Here is a 24326-nt window from a genome sequence, read left to right on the forward strand (position 1 = left end):
AGGAGACTCTGTTAAAAGGACAAATATTTAATAGTTCACTCCACAAATCAGGCCTTTATGGAGGAGTTAAAAAAATATATATAATGCTGAATTACCACAGGCTATGAAGGGGACAGAGCAAACATTTGGAAAAAGGTGGTGTGCTCTGTGGTCTGCTCAGACCCCCTTAGAAAATATCAGAAACAAATCTAATTTGAACTTTGTGACCCACATGCAAAATGTTAAACTTGCACCACACATTGATACATGGTGGGGGGCAGCATCATGCTGTGGAAAAACGTTCCTTATCAGCAAAGAGGAAATTTGTCAGAGTGGATGGGAATATGAATGGAGTTAATCCTGGAAGAAAACATGTTAAAAGCTGCAAAAGACATTCCCTTTTCAGTTAGAATCTTACATTATAGTCTTAAAAGGTCCCTCAGCAGGACAAGTCTGATGTCTAGTAAATATAGCACAATGTTAAACCAACTGAAACTGTGTAAAACATTGCTGTGCAGAGCAGTGTCATTCTACTTGGGTTGAATTTTTTATGCCCTCCAAGAGACTCGTATTTCCAACTATGATCATATATCAGGACATAAAAATAATCAGGTCTTCATCTGGTCTAAAAATGATTGAAATCTAACCTCCAGTAGAGAATGCAAACATTATGTCATTCCACTTTGACACCATTTATAAAACAAAGACGAAGCCAAAACAGAAAGGCTGTGTGTAAAACATTCACGCTTGCTTATATCTTTGGTTTTGTGGAAGAAAATATCACCCAGGTGCTTCAAATCAAGTGTACTTCACTATCTGCAAGAATTCTGTAGTTGACTGCTCTGGAGTGTCCTGTGAAACCATGCCAATCAGGAAATACATCAGCTACTGTTGCTGCCTATCAATCAGGGAAGTATTGTAAGGTCACTTCCAAAATAGCTCAAAGAAATTACATAAAACCCAACCACAGACTTTACTGACATAAGTTATATTTTAAGGGTAAAAGGTCATAAGAGGACAGTTAGAAGAAAAACTGAACAAACATGGCTAGTTTGGAAGGGTTGCAGGAGAAAGCATTTTCTTTCTCAAAGAATATGACAGCAGGACATAGGTTTGCAAAGTTGCACCTGAATAAAGCACAAGACTCCTGCAATAATCTTCTTTAAATATATGAGACTAAAGTAGAGTTGTTGGACCATAACACCCACACCATGTTTAGAGAAAACCTCACAGGGCATATTAGCACAAGCACCTCATTCTAACTGTCCAGCATGGTGCAGGGCTGATGATTGGCTTGTTGTAAAGCCACAAGACAAGAGGATCCTGCAGTAGTTTGAGTCCACTGTGGATTCCACTGTGGTTCTTAAGTCAAGTCACTGTATTCTGGAGTCAAATGTGAGTCCATCTGTCTGACAACCAGAAATTGTAGGTCATGATCAGAACAAGCAACCTAAACACAGCAGCATATTTATGCCAGAATGTCTAAAAAAACACAAAGTGTTACAATGGCCCAGTAAAAGTCCAGAACTCAACCTGAATGATTTGCTGTGGTAAGACCCTCAGAGAGCTGTGCAAAAACAAACACCCAATGGAAAGAAAAGTGGGCCACAATTCCTCTACAATAATGTGAGAGGCCGATAAAGTCAGTTATTATCGCTATACCAGGTTCTATGAGTTAACGCAACTTACTGAGTTTCTTACACAGCTTTTCTGTTTGGCTTCCTCTTCATTTCATACATAATGTTAGTGTGGGATGTATGGGTTTTTGTACACTGGAGTTTTAATTTACATAAGTTATAAAGATCAGGTCATTTTATTAAATCCATATATATACTTGAAGTGAAACAGGGTGTACTTTTTTATCATATTACATTTACTGGGCCAGCACAAAATTAGGAAATCATATGATTGCAATAGTCAGTCAGTCATTTTCTACCGCTTATTCCATAGTGGGTCGCGGGGAAGCTGGTGCCTATCTTCAGCTGTCTATGGGCGAGAGGCGGGGTCACCCTGGACAGGTCGCCAGTCCATCGTAGGGCAACACATGACTGCAATATTAAAGTTAAATGCTGCGATGGCAATATCAGTCATAATAAATCCATATTTTCAAAACTTCTCTGTTCCTCATCTGCAACACAATGCTTCTACCACCCTCTGTGACCTTTAGCATCTTAGGCCATTGGTGGGGGCATGTACTGCAGTGTCCAACAGACTGAATAATATGGCATCCAAAGTACAAAGCACAAATTGGAATATAATGGCTAATAAATATTGCTTTCTAAACAGTCCATGCCACATTAACATTACGCAGGCAGATATTTGCTATAGCAAGTTATCTAAATCATGAAAACTCAAAATTAGTCTAAACAGATTATAGGTACTCATTTTCCATTGGGTAAACAATGACAAAATGAAGACGATTTGAATTCAAATGTATTTTCTATAAGTTGAGTTGATACAATATTTTCCATGCCCGTCTCTAACTAAACAGTTTGCCCTTTATTAGCTGAAGCAAATGGAGTACACATTACTTCCACATATTCAGTATTTACTTAATTCAATCCTTTAAAGGGATCAATATTATATTACAAAATCCTTTTAAATGTAACCTCAAGTATACAAAATCACACAGCGCAGATTACAGGGCTGTATCTGTTAAACAACAAAGAAGCTCAAACTAAAATGTTTGCAGAAGTAAGTATATCTCCAAACCCACGAGCATACAAAATACTTAAAACCATATACCAAGTTTTTACCATGACTTGATATGTTACTGTATTATGAGGATGATGATGATAACGAGCTGCTTCTATTTCAAACATTTATTTTTAACTATTACAATATTCTTTAAAAAATAATATGAGTGTTTTTGCGCATAGGTTTATACCGAGCAAGTTGCAAAAAGTTTGGCTGATGCAACCTTTTTTTTTTTAGACTTTCTCCCTCGTCTTTTGTCATAAAACAAGGTTACATTTTGATGTCAAAAACGTTCGGTTGTGAAAAAATCCAAAGTTTATTCTATCCTACCAGGATACGTTTAATAAAAGTGACAAAAGAAACTTCTTCTTTTAGCACCAAACATATTAGTTTGACATATGAGATCAATCTGGGTTTTCACTCATGTTTTCTGAAGGATTTAGATGATATTGTCTGGATATTTTAAACCGCTGTGATTCAGCTTATCCTGGCCTGGAGGGATTATAATCCTCTTCAGGTCAACACAAACAACTTGGAATAATATTGGTCCCTAATAAGAAAGCAGGTAGTGTCTGGAAATGTCTGAGTGTACTCACCAAGAACAAGTTATTCTAAGGTCTGAAAGGGCAAAGGAAAATATTTACTTCCCATTGTTGCTTCAAGTCATTCGGGGTGAATAATCAGATGCTTCTTTAATTTTGTTATTTCTGTGAATTGGAGTGTATTTTAGTGTTTCAGTGTTAAAGTCAAACTTATATCTAAAAAAGTGTGTAGGTCAACATTTACAGAATCTATTTGAAGCCAGATATTGTAATATTTTACGGTCGCTTCTCACTACAAATTGCATGAAATGTAAATTACAAATTCACATTTTTATATTCAAATTAAAAACTGAAACAACCCAGGATTCAGAGCAAGTGAGGTGAAAAGTGTTATATGTGCTCTATTGGGATAGCTGTTTTTGGCATTTTAGTGTCGAATTCTGTTAATTTTTTCTCAAATGCACAGAAAAACAAATTGCAATAATTCAAAGGTAATATATAAATTTATACTTATTTTGTAGATAGTTATCCTAAGAGGCATTACAAGTTGTGCAATGTTAAGTCAATATGCCGTGCTTCCTGAGTGAGGAAGGCAACTGTCTCACATGCAAACTGGTTTTAATAATGAACCTGTCAGAGTGCAGACAGTACAGCAGTACATGTACAGAACCAGCTCATGTAACACAGAACAACATGGACCAGTTAAAAACACTAAAACAGAAAGGACTGAGCGGTTTATTACCTGATGTGGAGACACAGCTGTCTGCAGTGACACACATCTACAACTGGGCAGGTTGTTATAATCACGTTTTTTGTGTGTGTGTGTGTGTGTGTGTGTGGAATGGCGTGGCAGAGTGTGTATAAGAGTGTGTGTCACATGATGACACATTTCCTGCTAACAGGCGAAAATGGTTTCCTGGTTAAGCTGTCTAACTTTCCCACCAACATGGCAGTCCATATATACTGACATTGTTACAGCTCTCTTGTAAATGTTATAATGCTACTTAGAATTTTTCACAACAAAAAAATCCAGAATGTTTTATTTGGATTTTATGTGATAAACCAACGCACAGTTGCAAAACAACACTTTTACATCCTTTGTAGAAGCATGTTTTATTGCAGGTCTTTTGAGGTTTATTTTGACCACCTTTGTACATCTACAGACTGACATTTTATGCCATTTCTTGTTTGCAAATCAGCTAAAGCTTATTTAGGTTGGATGGATAATGTCTGTGAAAATTAGTTTTGAAGTCTTGCCAGAGATTCTCAGTTATATTTACTTTGATTAGGTCATTCTAACACATGAATGTGCTTTATTCCATTCTAGGTCTGGTTGTAAGTTTAGGGTCATTTGGTTGGTGTGATCAGAGTGACGTGTGCTGGTTTTGTTTTTAGCACACACAGCATGTCTGCCAAAAAAGTTAGATTTGGTCTCATCTGAGCAGAACACCTTGTTTTATGTTTACCATACCATGATCCCAGTCGGTCTTGGCAGATGGCCGCTTACTCTGAGCCTACTTCTGCTGGAAGTTTCCTTCTGTTAAAAGGGAGTTTTTCCTCTCCACTGTCGCTACATGCATGCTCAGTATGAGGGATTGCTGTAAAGTCAACACCAGTGACTGTCCACTGTCTCTACATGCTCATCCAGGAGGAGTGAATGCTGCAAGTCACTGACTGGATGCAATCTGCTGGGTTTCCTTAGATAGAAAAACTTATAAACTTATGAATTTGAATAATAAACTGATTCTGACTGCACTGTTTGATAGTTTGGATTAATTGGAATGTACCTGACTTGAATCTCTATGCTTCAATTGAATTGACTTTGTAAAGCGCCTTGAGACGACGTGCTGTGAATTGGCACCATATAAATAAAACCGGATTGAACTGAATTGCTGTCTCCTACATGGCTTGAGGCAAAAAGCAAAAGTGAGTTCTTTTGACTTTCAACAATGGCTTCCTTGTTGCCACCCTTCCACAATGGCAGAATTGTGGAATCAGGACAGAATATGGCTAAAATAGTGACTCGATGCAGTGAGGGTTTTCTTAGATAGAATTTTTTTTACCAGTTGGAATAAAAAAAAAAAAACTTGACTGCATTGTCTAATAACTAAGATAGAATTTGAATGTATGTTACTGACTTTAAATCTATCTGTATGATTGGACAGAACTGACAATTTTTTTAAATTGGATGTTTTTTTTGTAAAGTGCATTGAGATGACATTCATTGTGCATAGGTGCTTTATAAATAAACAGATTGAATGATTTGTTGTCCTATGGATAGATTTTACAACCTGAGCTGTGGATCTCTGCAGGTCCTCCAAAGTTAACCTGAGCCTCTTGGCTGCTTCTCTTATTTATGCTCTTCTTATTTAGCCTGTCAGTTTAGGTGGACGTCCACCTGTTGGTAGATCTGCAGTTGGTCCATCTTCTTTCTCTGCTCAGATGATAGACTGAACAGAGCTCTGCAAGATGTTCCAGGAGGAAGAGATGCTGTTGTGCATCAAGTGTTGTAGCTCTAAGACGTCATGGTGATTACAGCTGTAAAACGCCTCCTTCCTGGGAGCTGTCATGAAAATAGTTAATTCTGCTGTTGGGACCCCAGCCATGGGTAACAGCATGCTGTACACAATCAAAGGCCGGTATGAACTTTTGTGGAACATTAACCTACTTCCAGCTCAGCCCAGGAAGAGGAGGAATCAGAGTTGGAATTTAACACACGTTCCTCCTTCTGCTTGCTCTTAATCCAGCTGCAGCCTCAGCTAACAGAGAGAACCACGCAGCAGCTGAAGCTCTTTAAAGGGACTAGTACCTTTGGAAAATCCATAGGAGCGCCAGCTATGCACGTGTGCCGACCCAGCAAGAGCTACCCCGCCGCACCGCGGCCACTGAAGTAGCAAAACATGCCTTTGTGCGCAGTTCAGTTCACATGTGGATGACCAGACAACTTCGCTTCCCAAAATCTGCGCCATTTGGAACCTTTTCCTCAGCACGGTTCACATAAGAGGTTATGTTTGGGCAGAGAAATTAGTTTAGGATGAAATAATAAGAATAATGTTTAATTCATGAAGTTTGGTTTTTGTTTGTGTTGACAAACCTCAGCTATCTACGTAGGTGCTAGCAGACTAGCTGCTCAGCTGATAAGAACAGACAATTTATTAAAGCTAATGATGTGTTTTGTGTTGGGTTTTAAAGTTAAGACAAACTTTATTTAAAGGGTGGTTTTTAAACACAGATAATGCACCATCAACGCTCATGCATGTTAATCCTTTTATTAACGGTATTTTAAAGGTCCACATTAGACTTTAAAGAAGTGGTAACAAGCTATAAGATTCCTTCGTAAGCTCCAACCACTGACAGCTAAGGCTAGACACATGACTCAGGTGAGGGCTTGTTAAGGATCATTCATCTAAAAGGTTGTTAGGTTCCAATCTAGGAAATAATATCTCTTTAAATATTATTAATAAAGACAGCTAATTGAACACCATTGAGAATTAGACATCCAGAAGGTTGGGTTTTATGCAGCAAATCATTCTTTAAAATATTATTTTATAAAAATAATGTTTATCTGACTTTGCATTGTGGATTGTTGTGAATGGTAATGTTGCATCACTCTATTGGTTTTGGGTTTTAACCATCTTTGATTCACTTGTTCATGTTGTATATAGCTTGTTGGTCTTTCCTATTCGTTCATTTTGCTTGGTAGTTTTAGTTAAATTGTTCTAGTATAATAAAGAGTTTGTTGATTGAAATATGTTTGACTGTTTGACTTTGAGTTGCCTTATTTTTGTAATTAAATTCTTGTATTTTAAGAAATTGTGTGAATTTATTCCATGTGTGTGCATAGTTTTGCTGTTCCGTAATGCCAGACCTTGACTCACACTTTTCTCTTTTGTTCTAATACCACCGCCTTATTGGGCTGGTATGCACAGGACAACACTTAACAGACCAAATTATTATTTAATTAAATATTAAATAACATAATCATAATAATAATTACACCACTGTGCATTCTGGGATTCAGGGATTTTATCAGTCTCTTTTGTTCTTTGTGTGTAGTTCAGTCCTTTTTGCTCCTCCTTGTACTCATCAGAGTGTAGCCGCACAGATGGGAATATTTAAGGCATCTTTTGTATCTTTATTAGAGAATCAGAAGGAAGAACTAAATTCCTCAGTGAGAGAGGAGGAAGTGTGACGTGAGAGTATGTATTTTAAAGAGGAAAAGCAGCAGGACACGACAGCTTTTGCCCAATATTTTGTAAAACGCAGTCACCTACTTGTTGGACAGATATGTTTTTAGATTCTTAAGAATGGACATTTCCCCCCAACACTTCATTAATTTTAAAGAAAGACAAATCACCAGATATGTGTGGATATATACAGGTTTGTATACAGGTCCAATAAGCCTCATCAATGTTAACTCTAAATGACTCTCTAAATTATTAGTCTTGAAAATTTATTTCATTTACAAATGTTAGACAATTATTAAATGCTATACAATATTGAAATCAGAAAAATCAAAAAACTTTTTTTTTAGGTTTTACACCCCGAAAAGGCATTTCACAGAATGGAATGGACATATGTGTTAGAAAGATCTGGCTTATGGTAGGGGTTTATTGTATGGATCAAAGCATTCCACAACTCTCCAGAAGCCAACGCTATAGCAAACACCATACAGTCATCAGCCTTAACACTGCAAAGAGGTACAAGGCAGGATTGTCCTCTGCCCCTTCCCCCCCTTTGTATTAGCACTGGAGCCTCTATAGATGAGGCCATTTGTCAGCACCAAGATGTTGGTTTTATTTTTAAAAATAGCACTGTATGCTGATGACATTCTATTATCAAAACCAGAACAATCAATATCAGGCATTAAGTCCCTCAAATGTTTGTTTAGTTTTTTTGTTCAGGGTACAGAAATAATTTTGGAAAATCAGAGGTTTTGCTGCTGGGTGATCTGGTTAACCCTTTGACAAGAATTAGCTAATATTTGAAATGGTCCTCCAGAGGTTTCACATATCTTGGGCTAAAAATATCACCAGATCTTAAAGACTTATAGAGACAGAACTATTCTCCAGTTCGAACAAAAATAAAAAAATATTTGGATAGATGGCACAATCTGCCTCTATCTCTTTTAGGGTATGTGAGCCTAATTAAAATAAACATACTCCCTCACCTCTTATGTCCCCTACAAATATATCTTTATGGGTAATAAGAAAGTTTCCCATGATAAAGAACCTTTTCCAAATTTCTTTGGCATTGTAAGACACCTAGATTAAGAATTAGAATTTTACTGGGCACGGCATGTGGCATAGTAATAGAGCGTGCAACCCATACAGGTCCTTCTCAAAATATTAGCATATTGTGATAAAGTTCATTATTTTCCATAATGTCATGATGAAAATGTAACATTCATATATTTTAGATTCATTGCACACTAACTGAAATATTTCAGGTCTTTTATTGTCTTAATACGGATGATTTTGGCATACAGCTCATGAAAACCCAAAATTCCTATCTCACAAAATTAGCATATCATTAAAAGGGTCTCTAAACGAGCTATGAACCTAATCATCTGAATCAACGAGTTAACTCTAAACACCTGCAAAAGATTCCTGAGGCCTTTAAAACTCCCAGCCTGGTTCATCACTCAAAACCCCAATCATGGGTAAGACTGCCGACCTGACTGCTGTCCAGAAGGCCACTATTGACACCCTCAAGCAAGAGGGTAAGACACAGAAAGAAATTTCTGAACGAATAGGCTGTTCCCAGAGTGCTGTATCAAGGCACCTCAGTGGGAAGTCTGTGGGAAGGAAAAAGTGTGGCAGAAAACGCTGCACAACGAGAAGAGGTGACCGGACCCTGAGGAAGATTGTGGAGAAGGGCCGATTCCAGACCTTGGGGGACCTGCGGAAGCAGTGGACTGAGTCTGGAGTAGAAACATCCAGAGCCACCGTGCACAGGCGTGTGCAGGAAATGGGCTACAGGTGCCGCATTCCCCAGGTCAAGCAGCTTTTGAACCAGAAACAGCGCCAGAAGCGCCTGACCTGGGCTACAGAGAAGCAGCACTGGACTGTTGCTCAGTGGTCCAAAGTACTTTTTTCGGATGAAAGCAAATTCTGCATGTCATTCGGAAATCAAGGTGCCAGAGTCTGGAGGAAGACTGGGGAGAAGGAAATGCCAAAATGCCAGAAGTCCAGTGTCAAGTACCCACAGTCAGTGATGGTCTGGGGTGCCGTGTCAGCTGCTGGTGTTGGTCCACTGTGTTTTATCAAGGGCAGGGTCAATGCAGCTAGCTATCAGGAGATTTTGGAGCATTTCATGCTTCCATCTGCTGAAAAGCTTTATGGAGATGAAGATTTCATTTTTCAGCACGACCTGGCACCTGCTCACAGTGCCAAAACCACTGGTAAATGGTTTACTGACCATGGTATCACTGTGCTCAATTGGCCTGCCAACTCTCCTGACCTGAACCCCATAGAGAATCTGTGGGATATTGTGAAGAGAACGTTGAGAGACTCAAGACCCAACACTCTGGATGAGCTAAAGGCCGCTATCGAAGCATCCTGGGCCTCCATAAGACCTCAGCAGTGCCACAGGCTGATTGCCTCCATGCCACGCCGCATTGAAGCAGTCATTTCTGCAAAAGGATTCCCGACCAAGTATTGAGTGCATAACTGTACATGATTATTTGAAGGTTGACGTTTTTTGTATTAAAAACACTTTTCTTTTATTGGTCGGATGAAATATGCTAATTTTGTGAGATAGGAATTTTGGGTTTTCATGAGCTGTATGCCAAAATCATCCGTATTAAGACAATAAAAGACCTGAAATATTTCAGTTAGTGTGCAATGAATCTAAAATATATGAATGTTAAATTTTCATCATTACATTATGGAAAATAATGAACTTTATCACAATATGCTAATTGTTTGAGAAGGACCTGTATATGGAGGCCTTAGTCCTCGACGCAGTCATCCCGAGTTCAAATCCCGAACCCAGAGATCTATTCTACATGCACTCCACTTCCTGTCTGCCTGTTTTGGAAAAATAACAATTCTCACTCAATCTGACATCTAGTCTGTTTTGCCCGTGGTACTTTATAGTTCAGTTGTCTGCAACAAAAAATAAATTACAAAAGGAAAATGGGAACCCAATTATTTACAACACAATCAGAGTGAGGTGTAAGTGTCAATTCAATTCAATTCAAAAATACTTTATTAATCCCAAAGGGAAATTAAATAATCATGATCCACACCTTTTTCTGTCAATTGCAACCACCTGTTTTCAAGGTAGTTCCTTCTGAATCAGTTGTATTTACGTTCCTGTTTTCTGTCTCTTTGTTGTCAGGTTGTCTGATGGCATCTCCCAGTTCCTGTGTCTCCATTTATTCTGTAATTTATGCCTTTGGTTTCATTAAAATATATCCATCCACCATGCACCTGCCGATGTCCTGTTGGCGCTTTGGTCCTGCTCAACCACAAATCATGACAGTAATAAGTTAGGTAGAGAAGACTTAACTTCATTTTTGACTTCTCTATTGAGAAACCAAAACTTTATTCCAGGAATGTAACATCTATCAAAACAACATATTGATGAATTTTCCACAACTGCAGTCACATTTTAAAATGTAAAGTAGCAATAAATATGTGTTCTGAGTTTGCCACACCACAGAATTATGTCTTAGTAATAATCACCCACCCAAATTGAAATGATTAAAAACACTGCTAAGCATATAAAATTAGGTCTCAAAAGTAATGAGAAAACATCAGATTTCTCTGCTCTGAAATGCTGGGGTGTGTCCACAGGAGGCATTGAAACCACGCTCATGTGCAGGAGCGTTACCGCTTGCATGTCCTGTACGAAGAGACAATGTTAGCGGGCAGCACTTAGAATATTTAAAACATAAGCACACAATGAAACTCAGCCATTTGTTGGGCATATAATCCCGCCTTCAGAGATGCCGGCAATGCCAATGTCAAGGGCTGCAAAGTCAGCGGCGGCGATGTCGGGAGGATGAGAGTCGGGTACAGCCTCTCAAAAGCCAGCACCAACCGACTGTCTATAAATTCCAACTGTATCTCCTAGTAGTTAGTAAAATTATCAGGAGAAAAGTGGGCACTGCAAAGGCGAGTGTTGGTGGTGATCCCAATGTCTCCATAGTGGCTCCTCTTTGATTGATCCAGAGTTTGTTCAGGTGGTCATCTCTCGGAAACTTAAACAAAGTCACCAAGCTGCTACCCTGCACATTGTGGCATCAGGAGAAGATGCATGAACAAAGTGAATGAGGCATAATTGGTTTACTAGCTAGCAGGAAACTATCACTGGCGCCATCTGTGAAACGAGAACACCGCAGTTTATGTTTTTATACTCACATGACGACACGGGGCCGCCCTTTCAGACACACCCACAAAACCCTGAAACACAGAAATCTTGAAACCCAAATTCTAGAGAACACTTTTTTGGCTTTTTCCAGGTTCGTCTTTTTGTTAAATCTAAAGTTTCACACTATACAGAAACAGGTATGTATGATGATATGGAGACATTTCTTTTGAACCGAAGAAGCAGAATTCCTTTTATTTCCGCTTTTTATTTATTACTATACACCCATATTACCGGTATGAACACTATTCAAAAATGGGAAGGAGATCCAAATAATCAGTGTATTGAGGATTATTGGAAACTCAGAACAAAAGTTTGCACCACCTATATAAAACTGCTAATGTTTTGCATAAAATCACACCTCAAGTCTCACCTTTATATGCCAAATATCAAAAAAAGAATTGGTACCTATTACAATAAATTCTTGGAAAGTAAATTAATTAAAAGGTTTTGGAGTTCCATGAACTGAGCAACATTTTTAAGAACCAGGTCAGAGGAGACCCTGGATTTTTTATTCTTGATGTGCCTGAAAAAAAAATAACATTAACTCATTTAGAATGTAAACTATGTGATAAATCACTGTTGCTGGCTCAGAACTGTATCCTTATTAACTGGATCTAGGATAAACCTTCCACTGTTACTTTGTGGTACAGGTGCATCCTCTTGGAAGGAAATAAGGATTAATTTCTTGATGTTTGATCTTCCCCTGCCTTTTCATTGGCCAGATGATTTGTCCAACTCTGGAGGAGGAGTGGGTTGTCTTAAGTGTGTTCCCAGGCAATTGGAAGTTGAGCACACAGGATGGGAGTTCACTTTTGTTTTTCTTGAACCTATGGGTGAATGGATAATAAATATTTTTCTTTATTGTAAAATTATTATTAGTATTATTTATTTGCTGTTGATTTGTTGCCCATCTTTGTATATTGTATCTTAATAATGACTTGAAGTGCATGTAATTTAGTTTTTTGCTTTGTGCTGATAATTAATAGTTTATCCTTGAAAATAGAGAAATATAAGCAGCACATAAAAACAAAGAAAAAAGGAAACTAAGATATGATAAAAGTATAGTAATCTAATTTTGGCCTAAAAAAATAAATACACTACCGGGTAAAAGTTTTAGAACGCCTTTTTCATTTAATGGTTTTCTTTATGTTTATGACTATTTACATTGTACGTAGATTCTCAATGAAGGCATCAAAACAGTGAATTAACACATATGCAAGTATGTAGCAAACCAAACATTGTAAAATAACTTCGACTGAAATATTAACCTCTGGTCCTCTCTCAATGAACGTCTGGGAAGTTTTTTCAAGACTCTTTGGAAAACCATTTCAGGTGACCACCTCATGAAGCTCTTGGAGAGAATGCCAAGAGATCAAAGCAGTCATCAGAGCAAAGGGTGGGTATTTTGTAATAATCTAAAATATAAAAATGTGTTATAAAAAAAAGAGTTATTTCACACTTTTTGTTTGCTAGATAATTCCATGTGTGTTCATTCACAGGTTTGTTGTCTCTAGTTTGAATCTACAATTTAAATAGTCTTGAAAATAAAGAAACCCATTAAGTGAGAAAAGCGTTCTAAAACGTTTGACCGGTAGTGTAGCTAACTAGATAAATCAAAGTAGCAATGAGAAGCAGTCCTCAATAGGTCCAGATTAAAGTACAGAAAGTTTACTTTCACATCTTAAGGTTTCTGGTCTAGAGAACCTACCAGCATTTATCAGACTTCTAATAGCTCCCCCTGGAGTCACAACATGCTATACACAACTCTTTGAGAAAGAAAGCTGCAATAGTTCTTGACATCTGGACATGGAGATTTGGACAAAATATTACGAATAAATGTGCATCTTAAATCATAACATCTTTGATAAAATGTATTTTACATGATTAACCTAAACTGACAGGCCGGGCAAGGAGAGCATTAATCAGAGCAACAGACAAAAAGGCCCAAAAAGGCAGAGCTCCAGTGATCAACAGCAATAGTTGGGAGAATCTGTCCACAGGACGACGATTAGTTGTAAATAGTTAGTTAAAACGTTATAAACAGAATGCGAAACAAAGTATAGTCATTTGGAGTTTGTCACCACACAGCCAACATGTGGGAGAAAGACAAGACTTTAGTCATAAAACACCACAATTTTCAGATGTACATGTGTAAAACAAAATTTGCAAACCATGTATCAGTTTCCTGCCAAGTCAAAATGATGCTCTGCTTTGTGTTGGTATGTCATATAAAACCAAATAAAAATATCGAGGTCTGTGGTGTAAGAAAAGTTCAAGAAGTATGAATACATTTAAAAGGCACTCTATAAGCACAACTTCAGCACATACTGTTTCAGCCTGAGAAAGCCAGGGTCAAATTTGAGCTTCATACAGAAAAGGACAATCCAAAGGAGGTCTCTGGTTGAACAGAGGGTATCTGTGGCTATTCATATGGTTTAAACACTGAACACATTTAAGACTTCACACAGCAGCTTGATGAGAAATGAAAAACTTACCTTTAAACATCATACTAATGCATTTCATGACTCAACTGAAGTCCACAGCACCGCAACATCAACACACAAAAATCATGTGAAATTATTTCTCCATCTTTCTGTCTCTCTATCAAATATTTTATTTATTTCTGTCTCTTTCCATTTTTATCTGTTGTCTTTCTTTATCTATCCATCATGTTATGCATTTAATTACCAAGCTCAGTCTTTTAAAACCAGGGGAATGTTTCACCTCTATCAGCCAAGCCAGGTCAAAATCTTTTATTCTGAGGTGACTGGATATTAGCTGCATGTCAGGGTCAGGGCATGAAACACTTGGGCTATTTTATGTACTTCTACCTTCGACATATCTACCATTAGTAGGAGAGTTAGTCCTGCTGCTACTCGCAGGAGAGGAAATGCTGCCATTAAAACGGATTTCAGCGCTTTTAAAAAACGCACACATCGTTGCCTGGTTATAGCACCATGTTTTTGTGTGCGCTCTCTGCCCGCTGTCAGGAGCATGGGTTCACCTCCGTGTGAGCGCACTTAACTTAGTGTGTCAGCGTTGATGACAGAGTATGAGGAGTGTGTTTTCGTCCAGCTTTTATCAAGTTTGGCCACAGAAAGTAGAGGAGCAATGGCGCAGGGACAGAAATCTCTGACGACATGATCTAATAAAATGGATGACATCAACTGTGAAAACGTTAAAAATTGGGTCAGACCTTACCTTGTTGGCGGAAAGTGGTGGGGGAAACTCTGCCCTCAGTCAATTATGTTAGCAAAAATAGAATGCACAACAAATGATTATTAAATGAAAATCATCTGTAGTTGTTTTATTGTGTATTTTTTGCACTTTTGATTGATAAAAGCTTGGTGTATTTTGCACCAGGGTTCTAATAAAGCATCACACATCCAAGAATTATCCCTATTAACTGATTATATTTTCCTGTCATCTTGGAAATAAAAAATTAAATGTTAGCTCACGTTCCACTAGGAGTACAAGTACCCCCGGTTGGGAATCACAGGTATATGAGTGTCCCCAGGTAGTCAAAGAATTATCAGCTAAATTACATAGAAGACAGGATCAAGTCCATTACCACGTGCGCCATGTATTCATTATTTACTGAGTTAAAACATTTTTTTGATAAACATAAAAGACCATGACATCACTGGAACATCTCATAAAGGCACAGGAAACATTTAACAGCTGCTGAAGGACTGAAAAATTCTCATCTCTGAATAAACAAAAGTCAAAGAATAAGACTAAGGCCCTCTTCCCTACCTGCAGGGTACATGTCCCCGCTGTCCCAGTTGTTACAGTGGAGACAAAAGTTATACACATTTAGAATCAAAGATAAACACACACACTCACAATCAAAAAAGGATGTGAAGCACATATTTCCTCAGACACTTAAGTTAATTACAGATGAGTCAGACCCTAAAGCTGCAAGTTGCCACTAAAGTGATAGCTGAAGCTTCCTGTTGATATGGGGTGAAGGTTTCAGTGAGGATTTTATAAAATAGGGTAGGTTAAGGATAAGTGTTATTAGTCACAATTTTAACAAAATAGGATAGGAGTCAACAGGAGCCTAGGGTAAAAAGGCAGTCTGATCCCCAGCCTTTTCAAGATTAGCTGCCAGGCTGTGGCTGTGGGCTCACCCCCTTTTTACTAATGCGATAGATGAATTCAGAGGCAGGCATCCTGTCCAGAGGGGGCCCAAACCCAGGCAAATGGGGGTACATCATCAGGGAGTCAAGAAAACCTGTCACCATTTTGACAGAGCAAAATTTGATTTTTTCTGTTCCAGAGAATGTGCTCATTGCCCTTTCTTCTCTCTAAAGTACGACAATCCACCTCTGTGGTGGGTTGCCTTTCCTGTCACTCTCCTCTTTTTTTTTGGACGAGTTCAGGAACAGAAAGTTATGGTGATCTTGCTGGCTCAACGCTGAGGCCTGTGCACTATCCACCAGGTCTACCATTTCCTATCATTGGGGTATGCTTGCCACCTGGTGCAGTATCCCTGAGGCAAACCCTTATTTGTCAACAGCCCAGCAGATCTTGTTTTTTCTACAGACGCCGCTAGATGCTGGTGTTGTCTGCTGTTATCTTGTAAGGCACGGTGGCCGCAGTAAAAGCAGTCAATGTTGGTGAATATGCAGTAACACTGGATAACTGTACTATGATTTCTTGGTTCCTCTGGATGACCAGAGGATCTAAGGTCACTTGGTATGACATTCAGTTCTTCTCTGTGACTTGGATGTGGTCCTTAATGCCTTCCAGCACACCAAATTCAACCCTATTGGGGACACTGATTTTAAGTGGTTCGGGTAAGATGGCATGTCTTCTAGCCATGCCATCTTCCAGCAGTGTACGTAAGCTTAATCCTTCACCCATGCAGAGAAATTACTGTAGACTTCTACCTAATGATTTAGGAGTTGTTGGCATTTTGGAACAGATACACTTTTAAAAATGCGATTTTGAGACAGCCAGAAATGCAGAATTTGAACTATGATTCAACACTGAGTTTTGATCAAGAAATTAATACTAATGTTTTCAAGAAAGAGGGTTGAAAAGCATTGGTATATTTTATAAATAGATAGAACCACCAAGGCTCTTACAGATTTTTTGTTGGACCTTACTAAATATGTGTTAGAAAGACTTTTAAAATGAAAGAAAATGTATTTATCCTGAATGCCAAGGAGTCAGCATGCATTGTGCATGTGCTCCTAAATATGGCAACCTATTTATAAGTAAAAATGAAGAGGACTATGTTTAAAACAGTAACTCTTTTTAGTCCAAGTTAAAATGTTGGTTATGTTACATAGATTATATTTTATTTATTTCTTGATGTCCTGGTGCATAAATTTGATCTTCAAACCATGGTTTATAGGAAACCTACTGCTAGAAGCAATTCTTGCACTACAGTAATTATCATCCTTCTAGGCTGAAAAAAAGTCTCCCTTACAGCCACTTGTTGAGAATCAGAAACATCTGCACCACTGAGGAAACTTTTAACAAACAAGCTAAAGACTTCTGTAAATGATTGAGGAGACAGAGGGTATGATGAGCTGGCATTGAAGAAACGTTATTAAAAAGTATTGGGTATTATTAGGATCAAGTATTAGCCCCTAAACCTCACTCATAAAGTCAAACATTGTAATGGCTACTAAATCTTCAACATTATTTAAAGACATCTTGACTGTAAGCCACAGTTTTGAAAGTCTTCCTATTTTTGCCAGTTAGCAGACTAGGAACATGAGATCTCTTGGTCAGGGCTGACTGCTCCATCCCTTCTTAACATTTTTCATATCAGTTACCTGGAGGTAATTCCTTCTGTTGTTGTTGTGCTCATTGTGGTGCTATGATCAAAGGTTATGCTTTTCTACACCCATACAATAAAAAAATAAAAAAATGAAGAACAGGATTACTCGCCACAATAAGTATGTTTATTGAAAAGCCCCTGTGGCTTGGTGCTCATCGGAAAAACTAAAAGACAGTTAAAAATCCAGATTTCTGAACATAAATGTCGTATTAGAAGAAGGGCTGACAGAGACAGACTCTTGTTACAAAGAAAAGCATTATGGATTAAAAGAAAAAGTTTAAAGGAGGAACTGATATTAAACGGTTATATCTGAACTGTATGTATTCGTAAATGATCCTGTTTTTGATTTTTGGATCTATTGTATTGTTTTATATTTCTAGAGATGGTTAATATAATGTTGTTGCTAACTGAATTGTTACTTACAGTGCTCTACACAGATGTTTCCTTCTGGGTTGATTGGCTGATCTGTTTCTGATTGTCTGAGGTGTTTTGTTAGTCATATATGTGTAAAGGAGCTGATGACGGCATCTGGCTGAAAGCTTTCAGCTTGCCTACAACATCATGCCACATTCACATCTTCCTTGACTCTGGCAACGAGGGTCACCTTGCTTCATCTGGAACACAGCGTTTCTTGGGCACCACATGTTCCACTAGAGATGTACCCAAAGATGCACACAGAGAGGTGTGAGGAAACATTGGGAGCCTAAACAGCAAAAGATGGGAAAAGACTCAAACATCAACAACCTATCGAGCAAACATCTATCCATAGATGAAGAGCTAAATTCTTTTAACTCCTTTCAAACTAGATCAGATCGTATTAACATTCTCAGATCCATGAAGTTTCGAGCTTGTTTCATAACTTATGCTTCTCAAGATACGGCTACTGAAGCTTCAATGGTATCACAAAAGCAGTGTTTTCAAAACTAACAGTGACGTTATTCCATCTTTTGATAATCCCTATGTTTGTAGAGTTGACAAAGATAATTCACTTCTGTTTAAGACTAATAAAAAAAGAGGTTTGTCTATTATCTGTTGAATGCCAACTCTTAATAACCTATCTACAGGTACTAGATAAAGTTGAAGTCCAAAACACCTTCCACGCATTTCAAAGGGGAAACAGACTAACAGAGAGTGGCGGTTATCTATTTTGGGATGAAAATTACAAATAAAATAGCTTTACTTTACACACAAGCATTAATAAAATAAACTTCAAGAGAATGAGAATGCAGTAACATCAAAGCAAGGCAAAACCTTATTAGTGTGGAAAACTGCATTTGCTTCAATTAGATGCAGATGCACCTAGAAAAATTTAAAACTGGTTAGATTTTTTTCTCAATTAAATTGCATTACTTCCCATATTCCATTTTCATTTTTCATAATTTCATGTACTGCAAAACAAACACATTTTTTATCCTAAAAATATAATTTGGTTTATGCAATTAATTTAAACACTTCATTAGAAAAAAAACGAATTTATTTGGAATTTTAAGTTTTTGTAGATCTTGTTAAATCACACGTATTCAAGTATTTAAGGGTGTGTTCACACTGCTGTTCCGGTCCAGGGATCAGTAAAAGTGAAAAAAATCCACACCTTTAGTTGGCCTAGTTGCTTTCACGCAGAGAACTTTAGACCAGACCAAACAACGTCATGTAGTTGCAACAGATTGTTTTGGAGGCAGTATTGCTCCAGTGTTGCTTTGATCAAGAAAGAAAAAGCACGAAGAAGAAAGTCTGTCTCCTCTGGGTTTCTGTTGCTACTTTGGTGTTAAATGTAGTTGCGTGCCTGCTGCACCTCTTCACTACTCCAAGTAGCCCAATGAGACATTTTTAAACAGTTTTGTCTTTGGATTTGCACTCTCACCATGTTTTTCTAGTTCTTCTACTCAAATACACTGGTAACAGCGTATGGTCCACTGGGAACGGCATGCATTCACACTGCAAGCAAACCCCTCAAAGGTGGGTTCTAGGATGCGTCCACACCAGCGTGATCCGCTCCAGAAACTGGACTCTGGCACAGTAAAAAGCAATCTAAATGTTTGATGTGAAAGCCCTGGTAGTTCAAAGATAGTAGCAAATATGTTTCACATAAAAGTTATAAAACAGCTATTTATGTAAAATAAAAACCTTTCAGGTATTATTTTTAATTTCACACTGTCTAGCTATTGCATCAGAAAAAGCAAAGTTATTGTGAGATAAGATTCAGTGGGAATGGCTTTCCATGCATCAAATCAACCAGTACTTTACCTGCTTGTGTCATTAACTGTCCGGGTACTGTCCAGATACTTGCTTCTGAGTACCGACTTCTCCATTCTCCTAAATTAGGCCAGAAATGGTAAATGGCCTGCACTTGTATAATGCTTTATCAATTCCCAGAGACCCCAAAGCTCTTTACACTACAATCAGTCATCACCCATTCATACACACATTCACACACTGGCAGTGGTAAGCTACATCATAGCCACAGCTGCCCTCAGGCAGACTGACAGAAGTGAGGCTGCCATACAATTGGCGCCACCAAGCCCTCTGACCACTGTCAGCAGGCAAATGAACATTAAAGGTCATATCTTTCCATTAGCTAAACAGTCGGTGCACTGGTTCTGAAGAAAAATTAACAAATGTATGACAGAGAAAAAAGAAGCTGAACACTTGTCTAAGGTCCTACTGCAGAACAATGGCTTTCTACTAAAAAGATCGTAACGAGGAAAACTAGTAGCCGCCTCCTGGCACCCCGCCCCAATAACAGCTCAGTTTAAAAAACTTTTTGTAAATAATATGTTGTTTTTTATGCTCATTTACATTGCACATTTTATACATTTTTAAAATCACCCTCATCAGTTGTACATTTTATTTAATCTGAGTATATCTTTTTTAAGAACTGTACTGTATTTTTTATGTTGTAAACTTTTCCCTTACTGTACAGTCAATTCTTTTTTTTTTTATATGTTTTTTACCTTTGTGTGTACCTGCATGGTGCTGTTACACCTGAATTTCCCCACTGTGGGACAATAAAGGATATTTCTATTCTATTCTCTTGGTTTCTGTTGTCATTTTTAGTAATTGCAGCTATCATTTAAAATGAGATTAGGATTTTAAATGTGATTTGCTCAGAACCTGACTAACTGAACATCAGTGGTATTTACAGCATGATCCTGAACTCTGTTCTTTACAAATCTAACAGAAATAAAAGTGATTATTGTCCCTTTAGCCTCATGCCATATAGTAACACACTTCAGAAAATGATGGACACAACCTCAGTCAGATGTAAACTGTAAAACTTCCTCTGTGTTTGTCACCTGTAGATTGAAATACGCATTGATCTGTGCGCTGAGGAACATAAAATGCACGTGAATCATCTAAGGGACACAGTCACTCTCACTGAAAAATAAAACTGTGTCGGATCAGCAGATTAATTCCAAACAAATTAGGTTCAATAAATCATAAGGAGGACCAGCTGTAGACAATCACATGTCCATAAATAGCTGCTTAAAGTTGTGCGTATTGGTGGAATGATGACAGCTTTGGCTCAGCTGGCGGACATAGCCAATGGAAGAAGTTGGGTTTTTCAGAGATCTGCTGGTACATGATGATGCTAGGTTTTTTAGTAGACTTAGATTGCCCAGGGCAATAATTTTGAAGCTCAGTGTTACAGAAGGAAACCAGGAGGAACCGTGTGTCGCCGTTGCCGGTCCATGTTCTCCCTTCGCTGTGGTCCTTTCAACCGAAGCCTTTCAAAGGGAGCTGACTGAAAGGTGGGGTATTTAACAGTCATCCCTGAGGTGTCCCATATGGCTAAGTCATCCCTGAGCCATATGGGACAACCTCCTCCTCAACTCATGATTCCTTTATACTATAATATTAAGCCATAATTGAGCTCAATGCAGCAACTAGACAGTACCGTTTGGATTTGATGCAGACAGTCTGCTCCTGATCTTTCAACACCCTTCATGCCAGTTGTTCTAAAACCAAAAGAAGGGAATAGAGAAGCTCACTAAAAATGTTTAGCTAAAAGGTCATGTGCCCTTATAATGGGACTCTTTTAGACCTCGGCTTGTCCCTTCATTTAATTTTTGTCTTCATAAAATAAATTCAGAGATATTTAGAAACAAATATAAATATGTAATAAGATATCTATATGCATCCCTGATCAACATTAGACACCTCATTAGACGTATGTTCAGTAGAAGAACATACAGTATACTTGAGCGATTTATGAACACAGCAATACTTTGAAGGTGTAGAGTCTGTAATGTGATCTGTCAGTGCTGTGATTTACACTCACTAAAGTAAAAGCAGATTTTTACTCATGTAATTCATCTTTGACAAAAAAAAGCCTCCGCAAACTCCCTTCCTTTCTCTGTCTGTATGACAAGCATGAACCTTTCCTGATGTTATTTATTAAACTAAAACTGCCCTTAACTTGCTGCTTTTTTAAAGTGAGGTACATCTAACACAGGAGTCATCTTGTCTCTTCATGCTCACTTGTCAAGTAATTTCTACTTTCTCCTATTATCACTGTCCATCCTGTGAATGTGAGTCAGGTCTTCATATAATATGCTGAAACAGACAGGGGGAGCTAATCTCATCAGCTGCAGGAAACACATTTGTAAGCCTTGAACCAAGCAACTGGACAGGAAACAAGTTTCTAATCTGAGCAAAGGGAAGGAAAAACTAATGGCCTGAAAAAGAGGCAGAAAGGAGGCTCCCTCATGAGACGTTAGAGTTGGGTGTTTCCGTTATTTATAGAATGTGCTTAAACAACAAGTTCTCTTGACCTTTAGGATTAGCAAACAAAACCTAACATCATGCTTCATTGGTGCTAAAAAACACGAAGGAAGGCAAAGAGTTTTATCACAGATAGACTTTATCAGGCAGAGTAAGGCACTCTCTGCAAAGCATAAACCAACATGAATATTTTCTCTTAGTTAAAAGTGTATCCATGTAGACCAGACATAAGACATTATTCTTAACTATTTATTAAAGTCCAACAAGTACTTAGTTAGTACAGTATGTTTGTATAGACTACATGTCATAATTTTACAATATGATACTTGGGTTGGACAATGAAACTGAAACACCTGTCATTTTAGTGTGGGAGGTTTCATGGCTAAATTGGACCAGCCTGGTAGCCAGTCTTCATTGATTGCACATTGCACCAGTAAGAGCAGAGTGTGAAGGTTCAATTAGCAGGGTAAGAGCACAGTTTTGCTCAAAATATTGAAATGCACACAACATTATGGGTGACATACCAGAGTTCAAAAGAGGACAAATTGTTGGTGTACGTCTTGCTGGCGCATCTGTGACCAAGACAGCAAGTCTTTGTGATGTATCAAGAGCCACGGTATCCAGGGTAATGTCAGCATACCACCAAGAAGGACGAACTACATCCAACAGGATTAACTGTGGACGCAAGAGGAAGCTGTCTGAAAGGGATGTTCGGGTGTTAACCTGGATTGTATCCAAAAAACATAAAACCACGGCTGCCCAAATCACGGCAGAATTAAATGTGCACCTCAACTCTCCTGTTTCCACCAGAACTGTCCGTCGGGAGCTCCACAGGGTCAATCTACACGGCCGGGCTGCTATAGCCAAACCTTTGGTCACTCATGCCAATGCCAAACGTCGGTTTCAATGGTGCAAGGAGCACAAATCTTGGGCTGTGGACAATGTGAAACATGTATTGTTCTCTGATGAGTCCACCTTTACTGTTTTCCCCACATCCAGGAGAGTTACGGCATGGAGAAGCCCCAAAGAAGCGTACCACCCAGACTGTTGCATGCCCAGAGTGAAGCATGGGGGTGGATCAGTGATGGTTTGGGCTGCCATATCATGGCATTCCCTTGGCCCAATACTTGTGCTAGATGGGCGCGTCACTGCCAAGGACTACCGAACCATTCTTGAGGACCATGTGCATCCAATGGTTGAAACATTGTATCCTGAAGGTGGTGCCGTGTATCAGGATGACAATGCACCAATACACACAGCAAGACTGGTGAAAGATTGGTTTGATGAACATGAAAGTGAAGTTGAACATCTCCCATGGCCTGCACAGTCACCAGATCTAAATATTATTGAGCCACTTTGGGGTGTTTTGGAGGAGCGAGTCAGGAAACGTTTTCCTCCACCAGTATCACGTAGTGACCTGGCCACTATCCTGCAAGAAGAATGGCTTAAAATCCCTCTGACCACTGTGCAGGACTTGTATATGTCATTCCCAAGACCAAATGATGCTGTATTGGCCACAAAAGGAGGCCCTACACCATACTAATAAATTATTGTGGTCTAAAACCAGGTGTTTCAGTTTCATTGTCCAACCCCTGTATATTTTAACTTGAACCGATGCTTCTCAGAATAATTCATCATTCCACTGTCCTTTACCATCCGCAGCATCACTTATTAGTTCAGATAAGCTAGATAACAACTTTCTGGGATGTCCAAAGAATCAGTTGCAGCCTGGTGGTTAAACAGCTTATGCTGGAAAATAATGTATTGAAGCTTAAAACTCCATAGAAACACAAGGCACACACACAATGAGGTATGGAGTTTAATCAGTAGAACCCTGACTGGTGTCAAGCATTCTTTGGGTCTCTTATTTAGGCCTGCAAACCCCTGGAAGGAAAACTCATGAGCTCTATAACCTGTTCAGCCTAAGTGGTTTGTAATAAAAGATTTTGTGATATAGTGATATAAATGCTTTCCTACTATTATTATAAAAAAGAGAGTAGGGATCAGGGGAACAACGCTAGGCTGGTTTAAATCTTATCTGTCTGACAGATTCCAGTTTGTTCATGTAAATGATAAATCATCTTTAAACTCCAGGGTTAATTGTGGAGTACCACAGGGTTCAGTACTTGGGCCAATTATCTTTACTATATGCTTCCAATAGGTCAAATTATCAGGCAGCATGGGATAAATTTTCACTGTTACACTGATGA

The 24326-nt window shown here is 38.5% G+C and overlaps 1 protein-coding gene across 4 annotated transcripts in view; it reads right to left on the reverse strand.

Annotated features, from left to right (window-relative positions):
* Nucleotides 1–24326, reverse strand: part of LOC124864967 (neuronal-specific septin-3-like) — a 108736-nt gene that overhangs the window by 31636 nt on the left and 52774 nt on the right. Inside the window, exon 1 of one of the 4 annotated variants that reach the window (XM_047359916.1) lies at nucleotides 3961–4009. The exons of the other annotated variants lie outside the window; for them this stretch is intronic. Coding sequence (XP_047215872.1) covers nucleotides 3961–3997 — 37 coding nt within the window. The 5' untranslated portion in view covers nucleotides 3998–4009. Of the gene's footprint in view, nucleotides 1–3960; nucleotides 4010–24326 lie in introns of those variants that run through there. 4 annotated transcript variants of the gene reach the window in all.

The sequence above is a fragment of the Girardinichthys multiradiatus genome, chromosome Y, assembly GCF_021462225.1.
Source record: "Girardinichthys multiradiatus isolate DD_20200921_A chromosome Y, DD_fGirMul_XY1, whole genome shotgun sequence".
NCBI lineage: Eukaryota > Metazoa > Chordata > Actinopteri > Cyprinodontiformes > Goodeidae > Girardinichthys > Girardinichthys multiradiatus.